This window comes from Mytilus galloprovincialis, chromosome 3 (assembly GCF_965363235.1).
Source record: "Mytilus galloprovincialis chromosome 3, xbMytGall1.hap1.1, whole genome shotgun sequence".
Classification (NCBI taxonomy): domain Eukaryota; kingdom Metazoa; phylum Mollusca; class Bivalvia; order Mytilida; family Mytilidae; genus Mytilus; species Mytilus galloprovincialis.
Window position 1 is genome coordinate 82,460,187 of NC_134840.1, and position 14,639 is coordinate 82,474,825.

At 33.6% G+C, this 14,639-nt stretch overlaps 1 protein-coding gene across 4 annotated transcripts in view; it reads right to left on the bottom strand.

The window, feature by feature from the left end:
• Positions 1–14,639, bottom strand: part of LOC143069137 (uncharacterized) — a 37,543-nt gene that overhangs the window by 3,109 nt on the left and 19,795 nt on the right. For 2 of the 4 annotated variants that reach the window (XM_076243618.1, XM_076243619.1), the window contains one exon: positions 2,168–2,247. In XM_076243618.1, the coding sequence (XP_076099733.1) occupies positions 2,168–2,247 (80 nt within the window). Of the gene's footprint in view, positions 1–2,167; positions 2,248–2,622; positions 2,740–3,228; positions 3,393–3,922; positions 4,038–14,639 lie in introns of those variants that run through there. The other 2 variants (XM_076243617.1, XM_076243620.1) reach the window with 2 other exon arrangements.

Consider the following 14,639-nt stretch of genomic DNA (forward strand, 5'->3'; position numbering starts at 1 on the left):
CAAAGATGTCAGTTTGTCTGCGTGTTTTACTTGTTAACTTGAAGATGTATAAATAACCACACGACACTCTTTCAAGAATTTGTAAAATCATTGATATAATGTTTGTTTATATATGCGATGTTAAGCAGCAGTATATGGACAGCGTGTTCTGTCGTGATATAGTACCAAAACACAAGCTATTACATGCTCCGCTGCTAAAAAAAACCGTTTTTTTCAAAAGTGGCCAAATCATATATCGGAACGGAGAAAAAGTGTAAACAGATGACTTACAAGATAGTCTAAGAGATTTATGAATTCGTTACCTAAAAATGACAAAGTTCAGCTGTCTCTCATTAGAGCAATTATTAATAAAGATCAAAACCTTGACCACATGCAAACAGACAGCAAAGTACGTTCTATGATTCAAACTGTAGATGTTTTGCGGAATAACTATAAACTATTAAGGGGGACAGACGGACGGAAGGACGGGCGGCCAGACGGAATGACGGACGGACAGACGTACAGGGGTAGTTGGGGGGGGGGCATAAAAAATATAGCTTCAATAACATCTTTTATTGTGTCAATTTGTAGACAGTAACCCTGATGATTTCTATTTTTAAGTTTTTACCATTTTTGCGTTCATGTACTTACAACGTATTTTTGTCTGATTTAGTAATTGTTTTAGATATGTATATTGATAATGAACATACATGTATCACATTTTTTACAACGTATAATTTCTTTTTAAAATGTTCCATAAAAGAGGGTCTGATTGGGGTTTACGGAATACAGAATAATGGGCAAAAATTGCAGAATAAAATGCAAAAAAGAAAAAAAAAAAGAAAAAGTGTATAATGGGGTGCTAAAATATAAAGAATAAAGAATATCTTTGCAATACTAAATAAAAATTTATGATAATTATCCAGACTCTTATGATAAAAAGAATCTATCAATACGAAACACATAATCATCGTGCATAATCAACACGAAGAACGTTGGAAATTATTTGCATGATAACTTGACGTTATGTAATAAAAATTACGACGTCATGAATTTTGATGGGTTTTTTTTTTTGCCAAAATGTTGGGTTTGCGTCGCTTCTACAGGGAAAACGAAGTCGGTGACCATATTTTTTTTTAATATCATCTAATTCGTAAGACAAAGAGGAAAAAAATATTAATTTAAAAAAAAATTCTATGGAGCGGTTCGCGTGATTTATACCAGAAACCAAAAATTGTAGAAGAAAAATATAGATTTACCCTATATATTCAATGTAATTTAGTACCCTCTCGGACCATTTTAAAAATGGATTTTTCTTGAAAACGAAGTCGGTGACATATACTTTTTTTTACATTTTCTGATGTATATTTTCAATATCTAATTGAGTTCTAAATTTTAAAAAAATCTATGGACTAGTTTATTTACTGATCCTTGACCTTAAGGGCATACGATACAGTTACAGGGGAGGTAATGACGTTGCTAACGTAAAATGTTATTTTCGCGACGTCAAACTGTGACATATCGGGAAAAGATGCATTTTTCGACTGATTTTTATCATTCAAACTGATTTAATTTGAAAACGAGTTCATGGACCCCTATTTTTCAAAACGGCAATTTGTTTCATTTTGCAGGGAGATTATGTGACCCAAATTTTATAAAACTGTAAATAGAGGATTTTTTTTAATTTTGATAAACATTTTTTCCTCAGTTCATGAACATTTGATAAATATGAGCTTTTTCTGAATAAAAAAATGCATATTTTTTTAGGATACTTATAAAATACAGAAATTAACGATTATTTAACAAAAAACAATTTGTGTTTATCTTTTATAACAAAAAAGTTATGTCTTTCTTTCTTTCGAAAAAGAAATTACGGCCACAAATCTGAATTTTGAGCAAATATACAAAATTTCGACCTCATTTTACTCAAAAAGTAGCACATGAAGGTATATTTTTTATTACATATTTGATTTAATCAGGTAAAAAATAGCCTATATGCAAATTTTCATGAACTTGTAAATACAGGATCAAAACTGTATCGTATGCCCTTAAAGGAATTTTTAAAAGGAGAACAGATTTCATCGTTAATATGAAGAACAGCAATGAAACAATGTTCCACTTAGAAATTGGATTCTTATAACGGTTAACATCTACCCCATTATAATGTCCCCTTAATTCTCTATTGTACCTTATTTATATGTCCGACTGCATTCTTCAATGGATTCTCTCCAATTCTCTGCACGTGGATCGGCCTTGTTATTATTATTTCTAGAAAGAAAGAAAAAAGAACAATCTTTTACGTGCTTTTCCTCCGGCCTTTAGGTTTGTGAGTCCCATCATTGCCACCAACTAACTTAAGAATTAGAAATATAAACTCTCATCTGAGATGATATGATACCTAACTTGTCTCCTTATTTTCATTCAGATTTGTCATTCTCATTGAAGAAAATTTAAAAAAAAACTTTCATGAAAGATACACTGAATAAGCGGTATGGGTGTTACTCATTATTAAAGGTAATATGTCATATGGTCTCTTGTGGGGAGTTGTCTAATCATTGCAATCATACCACATCTTCTAATTTTTGTACACAACAAGCAAATGTGGTGACAATTAAATTGCGTAAAAATATCAAAGAAAATTACCTCTCCTCTGCTCTGTTGGTATATCCACATCCATTTCTGGTTTCTTTTCTTCCTCATTCATAATTCCTGTTTTATCCTCGTCTTTTTCTGATTTCTGCTCTTCCTTATTTTCTCTCTCTGTTGAAATAAATCAAATAAATTTTAAAATAAGGAAAGCCTGCTAAAATTTTAAACCAAAAATAAGATGTTACATGAAATTATTCTCAATATATTGAATTAGTAACAACAGAATCAGTTAACCGTTCAAACTTTAAGCGCTTGTTTGATGACCGAATAGAAATTCGCAAATTTTATCGTAGCGACATATTCTATAAGACAATTTTTGTTTTCAATGGAGGCCGTATGTTGACCTTTAGATGTATGAAGGTTATTTTTTGGCATTGTGCACTACAATTGTCCCATTTGTGTTGTGCCTCACACAACTAGAATTTGAATTTAAAGAGTAAACTATCAAACTGAGTCAAATGAAATATTACAGGAAACACCTAACAAAACTTAGAAAAGATGTAGGCTAAAATAAAGTGACAGAAAATAACGAACTATATTTAATGAACAATTGTCCTGTTTATCTCAAAAAGATTTGAATAGGATACTAGTATTACATACTTAATTCCATTTTCCAAATAAGCCTCTTTGCCTCAGAAGCCTTTTTGTCTAGGATGTCCTCAAGCGAACACTCAAATTCTGCGGTACTTAAAATGGCCTCACAAAACACGGACACGGTAAAATGATCCCTCTCCTCTTGTTGGGTGATCATTGCCATTCTCAACCTAATAATTGTTGAACCATAAATTAGTTAAAAATGTGTCATGCAATCTTTTGTATCATGAAATCTTTTGTATCAACCCTCTCCCCCTCCTCTTTTCCCCAACCCCTCCATGCTTTTAAATTTCGAAATCTGCTGTATCAAGCAATTAGTGTATCACTGAATAGAGTTTTCGTAGTTCTAAATGAGAATATTTATATGCATTGAAGAGTATTTTGAAGTATGTTAAAATCATTGCATCGCTAATCCAATCATGATACGAAGAAAATTGCACTTATTACCCGTAGTTATGATATTATTTTAAATACATTTTGCTAAATAAGTATTTTCTTAAAGTCTGGCCATAATGGAGATTGCATATGACCTGCGAAAAATGGCCAACAGTAACTTCAAAATTATACATATTTGTTGTTAAGGCAAGACTATAATTCTTCATCTAAACCGTAAACGTCTTTGCATGTTAGATAAACACCAGCGATAAAATAACTAATTGAAAAGAACATAACTTGAAAAATGGTAAATAACATTACTCACCAGAATAGTCTTTCGATTTTCTTATCTCCAAAAAGCTGAATAGAATAAATTTCTAGACTTTAAAAACTTATTCCGCTGTGCAGCATATTGCCGATACTTCGACAATCGCGTTGGCATTGGGGATATTTATGACGTCGAAGTATGGTAACAGCCCTGTCGCATAGTTTTCTCAGATTCACTGTGTATCTACCTTTTTTGTGTGAAAACGCCCAATAAATTGCAATGTATAAAAAAAGAAGATGTGGTATGATTGCCAATGAGACAACTATCCACAAAAGACAAAAATGACACAAACATTAACAACTATAGGTCACCGTACGGCCTTCAACAATGAGCAAAGCCCATACCGCATAGTCAGCTATAAAAGGCCCCGATAAGACAATGTAAAACAATTCAAACAAGAAAACTAACGGCCTTATTTATGTAAAAAAAACAAACAAAAAAATGAACGAAAAACAAATATGTAACACATAAACAAACGACAACCACTGAATTACAGGCTCCTGACTTGGGACAGGCACATACATCAATAATGTGGCGGGGTTAAACATGTTAGCGGGATCCCAACCCTCCCCCTAACCTGGGACAGTGGTATAACAGTACAACATAAGAAACGAACTATAAAAATCAGTTGAAAAAGGCTTAACTCATCAGATAGACAAAAAATAAAAGTGGACGTGGCCGGGTACTTACACATCCCGACACAAAAAGACACAATGAACAGATCTGAGAGTACTCGTAGTTATCTGACAGCTAGTTCAAAGCCAGTAACTAACAATGTGTTTGTCAATAAATTGTCCACTGTAATAACAATAAGTTTCACTGTGTTTGTCAAAAAGTTTTTCCAAGTGTTAGCCATTAGTAACAGCGTAGCCTGCAGTTTTCTCAGATTCTTTGTTATCTCCCTTTTCTGTGTGATGACGGCTAATAAGTTGTTACTATTTACCAGATTTGATATCTCACAAGCAACACGACGGGTGCCACATGTTGAGCAGGATTTGCTTACCCTTCCGAAGCACATGAGATCACCCTAGTTTTTGGTGGGGTTCGTGTTGTTTATTCTTTATTTTTCTATGTTGTGTCCTGTGTACTATTGTTTCTCTGTTTGTCCTTTTCATTTTTAGTCATGGCGTTGTCAGTTTATTTTCGATTTATGAGTTTAATTGTCCCTCTGGTATCTTTCGTTCCTCTTTTGTTATGTCACAGACTTTTCGACCAGTAGATAATTTGGTGACATCCCATTAGTCCGACAACCATTATTCCGATAGCTCATTACTCCGACAGCCCACTATTCCGACAGCCCATTACTCCGACAGCCCACTTTTCCGACAACCCATTAATGCGACATCCCATTATTCCGACAATGCACTTTTCTTATGTGTATGGGTAAATTTTCTCTAAAAAAGATCAACTTCGTTCTCTGTGCTATTTGTGGTTGTCCGTTTTGATTCCTGAATTATTCTTTCCATGCGGGACATAAGTCTCAGTATAATGGAGTGGATACACATGCTTATTGCAACTGCTCAGTCCTTACCCTGGTCCCTCTTTCGTTTTACGTGTCTGGGTATTTTATTTTTCTTTACATTTCATCGTTTATGTGTCCACTGTCAGTCTGTGTTGTGTTTTTTGTGTGTGACTTGATCTACCTTCTTTCACTAGATCGTCGGTTACCCCCTTTCGCGTATCAGGGGAGTGAGGTTTCATCACTATAAACTACATAAAGAAATATATCGGAGTTGGATAACACTACCCGCCCTCTTTGGTTGCAACACTTTCTACCCCTTGTTTCACTTATCTGAGTTTTATTTAAACTAATTTTGTCGCAGAAATAAGGGACTAATATAGCGTCAGTCAAATTGAGAAAAACAAAGAGACAAATACATACCCAGATCCTTAAGAATAAGATGACAACTAGGACGAAATATGTGCTCAGAAAAGATTAGCAATTCCAATTATGAATACGGTATCATGTTCGGGAATGTTAATCCACGAAATACAGAGACAGTACACAGCACTTGTCTTCCAATAGCGATCGATCAGACATAGTCTGAGAGATGACACTCTATTTATTTGTAGTGATACCAATTTTATATCCCGAGCTTACTTCAAAATCTAGAAACATATAATGGTTGAAGCAAGTGCAGGACTGATGATTTACAACAAAACTTATTACGAAAAACAAATATGACGGACATAAAATTGAGAATGGAAATGGGGAATGTGTCAAAGAGACAACAACCCGACCATAGAAAAAACAACAGCAGAAGGTCACCAACAGGTCTTCAATGTAGCGAGAAATTCCCGCACCCGGATGCGTCCTTCAGCTGGCCCCTAAACAAATATATACTAGTTCAGTGATAATGAGCACCATACTAATTTCCAAATTGTACACAAGAAACTAAAATTAAAATAATACAAGACTAACACAGGCCAGAGGCTCCTCACTTGGGACAGGCGCAAAAATGCGGCGGGGTTAAACATGTTTATGAGATCTCAACCCTCCCCCTATACCTCTAGCCAATGTAGTAAAGTAAACGCATAACAAAACGCACATTTAAAATTCAATTCAAGAGAAATCCGAGTCTGATGTCGGAAGATGTAACCAAAGAAAATAAACAAAATGACAATTATACATAAATAACAACAGACTACTAGCAGTTAACTGACATGCCAGCTCCAGACTTCAATTAAACTGACTGATTGAAAGATTATGATTTCATCATATGAATATCAGGCACAATACTTCCCGTTAGGGTTTAGTACCATACCATTATAACATATATGAGAAGAACATAACCCGTGTCATGCCTACAACTGGGTTTTAAATAAATGTGTTTAGTTCCGATTCAAAGACCCTATAATAAGTGACTCAATATTAACGCCAAAATATGCAATCTTTAATGACCTGACTACAATATCGTAACTATATCCCTTCTTAATAAGTCTATTTAAAGGTTTTGTTAGTTTCTGAGATGAATACTGACATTTTTGTGCTTTATAAAGAATATTTCCATAAAAAATGGACGTGAAATACCTGAACGTATAAGAAGTCCTCATGTTGAGCTATATTTACGAATGATGTCCTTATACCGATGATAAAATTTAGTAAATGTTTTGACTAGTTTGTGACATCGAAAACCCTGGTGTAATAATTTTTCAGTAATACGTAAATTTCTCTCGTTAAAATTTAAAACATTGTTACATACACGAGCGAATCGTACAAGTTGAGATATATAATTACCGTAAGATGGTGACAAGGGAACGTCACCATCTAAAAATGGATAATTAACGATAGGAAATGAAAAATCATCTCTTATCAATTTTAGTATTAAGCTTTCCGTTAGTGATATAGATATCAAGATCGAGGAAAGGACAGTGGTCATTGTTAGTATTAGCTTTATTTAAAGTAAGTTCAACAGGATAAATTTCTTTAGTATACATACATGTACTGAAGTCGTCATTGTTGAGAGCCAAAATATCATTCAAATATCTAAAAGTATTATTAAATTTGTTTATCAGATGTTGTTTGGATGGGTCTTTGCTGATTTTTGTCATAAATTGTAACTCATAGCAATACCAAAAAAAAATGAACATTTCGGCAACTTCTATTTTTAAAAATATTCATGAGGGAAAGTGATATCGGGTCGGTGACTGTTTATGACATAGAAATATACAGTCAACGTATTTTGACTGTTCAAATAGAACGAGTGCAGTATAAAAGCCAAATAACAACTAGTAAGAAATCTACCGTGCAAGGGCTGTATAGCCAGTCAAGGTCGTTAAAAACTTCCATTTGTTGTAAGAAATCTAAGACAATCATGGTGTGACATTCTTGTCCTGCTTGTGTCTTTCTCAAATTGTTTAATTGTAAAAACTTACTACATTGTGTGTTTTGTGGCATTGACACTTATTTTTCATTTAAAGATTGTTTTCAAGGAGAAAAATATTTGGATATCATTGATTTTAAGAAAAGGAAGTTCATATGTTAATTAAGAATCGATTCTCAACCATTTCAATAAGAATTGAAAATGCCAGATATTCAAAAAATCGTATTGTACAGCTGATAAAGTTGAGGATGCGCGTCATTTTTCAATCGAATGCTCACATTATCAAAATTTGAGGGAGGAACTCTTTCAGCATATTCAATCTAGCGCATGTCATAACTTTGAAAAGTTAGATGAATATGATAAATCTTCGATGTAAACACAAGAAAACTTTACTATTATAGGGGAAACAAATGATGATTATATTGTTAGTTCTTTTGAATTATGTAGTACAAGGTTTGATACTGACTGTTATTTGATATCAATGTGCTGGCTGGTTTTTTTCTTCTTTGTTTTGGCTCCGATTGTGACTGAGGCTTACGGTGCTTAAAGATAATTATATCATATTATTACTATGATATTAGTATTGTAAAGTACTTAATGTTGACCCAATCATTATACCGCCGCTTTGCAAAAGTGGGAATATACTGTTTTACCTCTGTCTGTCCGTCCATTCAACCGTCCACTCGTCAGTCAGCCAGTCCGTCAGTTCGTCCGTCCGTCCCATGGATATTTTCGTTGCATCTTTTTCATGAACGACATTACAAGGATTTCTGAAAGGTTTATTGAAGTCGGCTATATCTTGTGATACGTTTTCAGATTCATTACTCAACAAATTCCTGTTTACCGAACACGTTTCACATGACAGCCAAGTTGAAAATTTTCGTCACATTTTTCGATGGAACTACAATACAATGATTTTTCAAGGCTTATATATAAGTCAGCTATACGGTGCGAGGCTTTTTCACATTCACAACTCAACAACAAAGTATTTGTGCGGGAGTATGGAACGCCGGGACTGTCTTATAGTGTAAATATTTAATGTTTTTTGTCGCTTTGTCTTTACGTCCTGTCATTTCTTCTTTATCAGTGTATATAAAGTGCGAATCCAGCTAGTTCATTTTCACTGTTATATGCGGGTATGTCTATTGTAGAATAAAGGATCATGGGAAAACTGTATTTGTTTACGTTTTGAAAATACCAAATTAATTGATTGGAAGGAAAGTTTTTACATATTTTCATTGTGATATGTCTATATTATGTACAAACAGCATTAAAGTTCAAATAAGTGTTATAAAAGCAACATAATATAGCATATCGAAGTTATTGAAAGCGATCCATTTTAACTATAGATGCGATTAATTATTACTGTTAGTGCAGTCATTTCTGATGTGGAATTTTCGAAGATGCGAGGAATTTTTATTGTAGAATTAAACATGACTCGCATAAAGAAAGCATCATAGTGGAATTCAGTTCAATATGAAGAAACTGAATGACAAAACCTATTCTACGTTATACTACTTTAATAATTGTGTTGAAATGAATATTTTTTTCTGCAACAACATCTTACCTGTTAGTTATAAAACACCTGCACGATCTGTTCGTGAAATGTCCTAAATATTCACCTATTTTAGTATATATTTCACAGCTAATTGGCTTTAGGCGCGAAAAAAAAACCCGTTCGCATCTCTAAATTTGTTTTATTAGTATTATGTGTTTCTTAACATATACATTTTAACTTATTTTCTTCATTTTCTTCAAAAATAAAAAAAAAGTCGTCTGTTTATTTATCATTCTACAGCAGAAATTTCTGGCATATACAGTGAAAATGATATTTTAGGATCCGCACTTTACATACACTGTTTATGTTATGTGCATATGCCTTTATATAGTATATCCTGACACGGCATCTCTGTGTCAAATTAGTAATTTGTTTGGTCAAACAATTGTATGATATGTCATTGCTAAACTTCAGTAGCACACACCATCAATGGTTGTTTTTGATTTATATGCTGTTTATATACCCTTTAATTCGGAAAGTGAAATAATATTTTCTGTTCTATTCTATATGCAGATTTCGAATTGAGTGTATAGAAAGGATTCGAACTAACCCAGCCTTATGTTACTAGTATATATGGAGTTATTTCTTAAAATATATTATTACATATCTAAACGTAATAATACAGACAGACACGTTTTATTTTACCCTGATATCCTAATACTTGGCTTGATAAGTGTCGGACTTATGGGCTGTCGGAGTATTGGGCTGTCGGAGCAATGGGTTGTTGGACTATTGGATTATCGGACTTATGGGTTGTCGGAACAATGGGCTGTCGGACTAATGGGCTGTCGGAATAATGGCGTGTTTCACCGGGTCATTTAGCTAATTTGATTGTAGGTATTACTTTGCGGAACATTTCTGCTGTTTGAAGTTTTCTCTGCCAATTACAGTTGTAGACTTGACATCATAAAAAAATATGAACGCTGTATCGACGCCGCAAAATACTGATATTTTATTGCACAAGTGTGGACACAGATCAATGTGGATAACAATCGTTTGTTTTGATTCTTGATACTTTAAGTACTTTTATCCTGAATTTTGCACTATAGGTATTGCTACAAGTAGTAATATTTATTAAATAACCGGCTTTATGTGTTCCTTTCATTTAAAAGAACTTTCAGGTATTTTGTTTTATATATAAATTAAAGGATCTGGATTAACCTTCAATGCACATTTAGCCACATTGGCGCCCACCACCCTTGTTCCATTTGTGCATGCATTGATGTGAATGTCTTTCTCATTGGATTCTACGTTAAACTGGTTTTTTTTTTTTTATCTCAGAGGTTAGCTTGAAATACTCCAAAATAAATGAGGTATGTTTGCAATTAGACAAACACTTCAAAAGAGGCATAGTGGAACTCATCAGATGGATACAATTAGAAATAGATGTTACAAAAAGCACAGAGTTGACGTTGCAGGGTACTTATACATCACACCAACTAAAGAGTTGTTACAGTTACTGGCAGCTAGTTCACGGTAAACAACAACTAATATGTTGAGAATCGTACTTTGACCATAATGATTTACCTTTATAAATTGTGACTTGGATGGAGAGTTGTCTCATTGGCACTCATACCCGGGCCAATTCTTTTTATATCTAATACCAATAGAAATATGCATCTAACACTAAACTCTAAATGTGAACTGATTGATATTAAAATACAAATCAGTATGCATTCACAATCCAACATATTAAGTATAATGACTTCATTAACAGTCAGAAAAAAATACGACATTGTGCAATGCCACGACACATGTATCGATAGATTAAAGTGCCATGAATTTACGATTACCTTATACTTTTTATTTGATTTGGTTAAAATGGTTTGAGAGCTTCAAAGTAGAATCGGTTTGTATGAATTTTACACTTATTTCATTGCTGGAATTTGTAAATACATCTATTCAATCACAATAATTAGACATTGTCCAGTAAGCTTGTGGTGTATCTATGTTGTATCAATGTTGTTCATTGACTTAACAAAACATGTGGTTGAGATCTCAAAAAACATGCTTAACCCCATTTCATTTTTGCTCCTGTCCCAAGTCAGGAGCATCTTGTCTTTGTTAGTCTTGTATGATTTTTAATTTTAGTTTCTTGCGTATATTCCGGAGTTCAGTATGTCATCAATTATCACTGAACTAGTATACATTTTTGTTTTTGAGCCAGCTGAAGCACGCCTCCGGGTGCGGAAGTTTATCTGCATTGAAGATCCCTTGGTGGCCTTCAGCTGTCGTCTGCTCTTTGGTCGGGTTGTTCTCTCTTTGACACATTCCCCATTTACTCTCAATTTTTAAATGTCCCTATCGCAAATGCTTAATTATGAAAAGAGAAGATGTAGTAAGATTGTCAATGAGTCAACTCTCCACAAGAGACAAAATGAAATAGAAATTAACAACTATAGGTGACTGTGTAGCATTCAATAACCAGGAAAGTCCATACCGCATAGTCAGCTATAAAAGGTACCCAAATTACAATGTAAAACTATTCAAACGAGAAAAGTTACGGCCTAATTTATGTACAAAAAATGAATGCAAAACAAATATGTAACATAACAGACGACAACCACTGAATTACAGGCTCTTGGGACAGGCTCATACATAAAGAATGTGGCGGGATCCCAACCCTGGGACAGTGGTAATATAACAGTACTACATAAGAACGAACTATAAGAATCAGTTAAAAAAGGCTTTTCTGTTTCATTTTGGTCTCTTGTGGACAGTTGTCTCATTGGCAATCATAACACATCTTCTTTTTTTTTATATTTACTCATCAGATTGATAAAAATACAAATACTACAATTATTATAAATACAATTGGACGTGGCCGGGTACTTGTACATCCAAGCAACAAAAAGACACTAGTTACAGATCTGAGATAACTCACAGTTAACTGACAGCTAGTTCAAAGCCACTAACAACTAATAAAAAAATCATGCATCTAAAGACTTAATTATCGATCTGTACACATCCAATGGATTTAGCTAAACCTTGAAGTCCTAATAAGTTCAAGAATACTATCCTCATTTCAAAGTAGCCTAGTCTAACAGATAAATAGATTGGTTATCTGTCGGTCTAGTCCTCTCTTAAAGGAGGATAGTTTACCTAACGAAGAATGACTCAAAGAAATCGGCTGTAACAGTATGTTCCCTTAATATACTAACAAACTGCAAATAAGACACATTTTTTGTATGTGTCTTAAGAAGTCTACAGAAGCCCATTTAGGACCATCCAAAAATATGATATGATTAAATTCGTGATTTCGAATTCATACAATATTTTTAGAAGTTCCTAAATGTGCTTCTTTATTGAACTCTGAATGTTTAATTTCTATAAATCATATCTTAGAAAGCGTTAGCGTCAGTATAACAGTGGCAATACTTACAAGTTTAAGAAATTATATAGTAATTAGTTAAGTTTTATTAGGGTGAAAAGGAAAATTGCAAGATATAAAATGTATACATAGTGTTAAAAAAAGGGACGTCAGTACCCAGAGGGACAGTCAAACTCATAGATCGAGAATAAAATGACAACGTCATGGCTAAAAACTAAACAGACAAAAGACAAATAATAGTACACAACACACAAGATAGAAAACTGAAGACTAAGCAACACGGACCCCAACAAAAACTGGGGGTGATCTCAAGTGCTTCTGAAGGGTAAGCAGTTCCTGTGCCACATGTGGCACCCGTTGTGTTGCTCATTAATGCATATTGTTGACTTTATAACATCTCAGTGTGTAATTTTTTTAGAGCTTCATACTAGATGTAGTTTTTAACGCTCTACAAATATGGGAAATTTTGTATCCATATGCATGATTACATTTTAAAAATGTCCATTAAATAGATACCCTTTTGTAACATCTTTTGTGCTTTTTCTTGCTTTCTCGATTTTCCGATTTCTCTATTTCCCGATTTACCGATTTCTCTATTTCACGATTTCTCAATTTCCCGATTTCTCAATTTCCCGATTTCGCTTTCTCGATTTCTCGATTTCCCGATTTTGTGTTTGTAAAGTGAAAGGAGCAAACACAAAAAGGCGAAATGACCGCATATTGCCACCATACTATGGTCCAAAGTTTCTTCACATTTTTTTTTTACATCCTATAGAATTATGACGGTATCGAAGCTGCAAAATAAAATCTTATTTCAGAACAAGTGTGGACACAGATCAATGTGGTAATAATAGTTTAAGTTTGAATCAGAGTCCGTGTTTATTAGTAGATCGTAGTCACTGAGAATTTAGTACTTTCATGGGATGATGGTGACGGTTAAATGCAAACTTCAACAGATAACCCCTATATGTGTTCCCTTTAAATTTGTAGCAGAACTTACAGGTTTTTGTTTCATGAATATTTTTTGTAGGCTAAAGAGCATATAGTCCAACAGTTTTCTGAGTGACGACGAGAACTTTTCCATTTAAGATATAAAGGCTATCTTTTACCTGCGTAAATCAAATATGTTATAATAAATATACCTTCATGTGATGTTGACATTTTAGATATTTGCTCAAAATTCGGATTTGCGGACGTATTTTTCCTCCCGATAGAAATGCAAAACTTTTTTATTTTAAAAGATAAACACAAGCTACTTTTTGTTAAATTATTTACAAGTTCTCTTTTAAATTAGTATCCTATAAATTTATGAAATATTTTGTTTAAAAATAACTCTTTTTCAAATGTTCATGAATGTAGGAAAAAAAACGTCATTTTTTGTTGTATATTTGTCAAATTAAAAACATTTGCATCAATGATTTTTTCATGAAATTTGGTACAAACAATCTTTAGTTTCGTCTCCAGTGGATGCATTTTTTTCATTAGTTGTTAAAGGCTTTGAACTAGTTGTCAGTTACTGCGAGTACTCTCAGGTCTTTACTTCTGTTTTTTTGTTGTTTAGATGTACAAATACCTGGCCACGTCCAATCTGTATTTTTGATAGATAGATTTCTATTTGTATCCATCTAATGAGTATATCCTTTCAGCTGAATTTTGTTTTGTTCTTATGTTGTATTTTTACACCACTGTTTCCGGTTAAGAGGGAGTGTTTTGCGCTTACAAACATGTTATCTATTACGTTTTATATGTGCCTGTCCCAAGTCAGTAGCCTGTAATTCAGTACTTGTCTTTTGTTGGTGTGTTACATATTCGTTCATTATTTTGTACATAGATTAGTCCTTTTGTTTTTCCAGTTTGAATTGTTTTACATTTGTCATTTCGGGGCCTTTTATATCTACATATACGGATAGGTTTTTTGTATTGTTGACGGCAGCACGATGACCGATTGTAGTAATTATGATTTCTATGTCATGTGGTCTCTTGGGAAGAGTTGTCTCAATG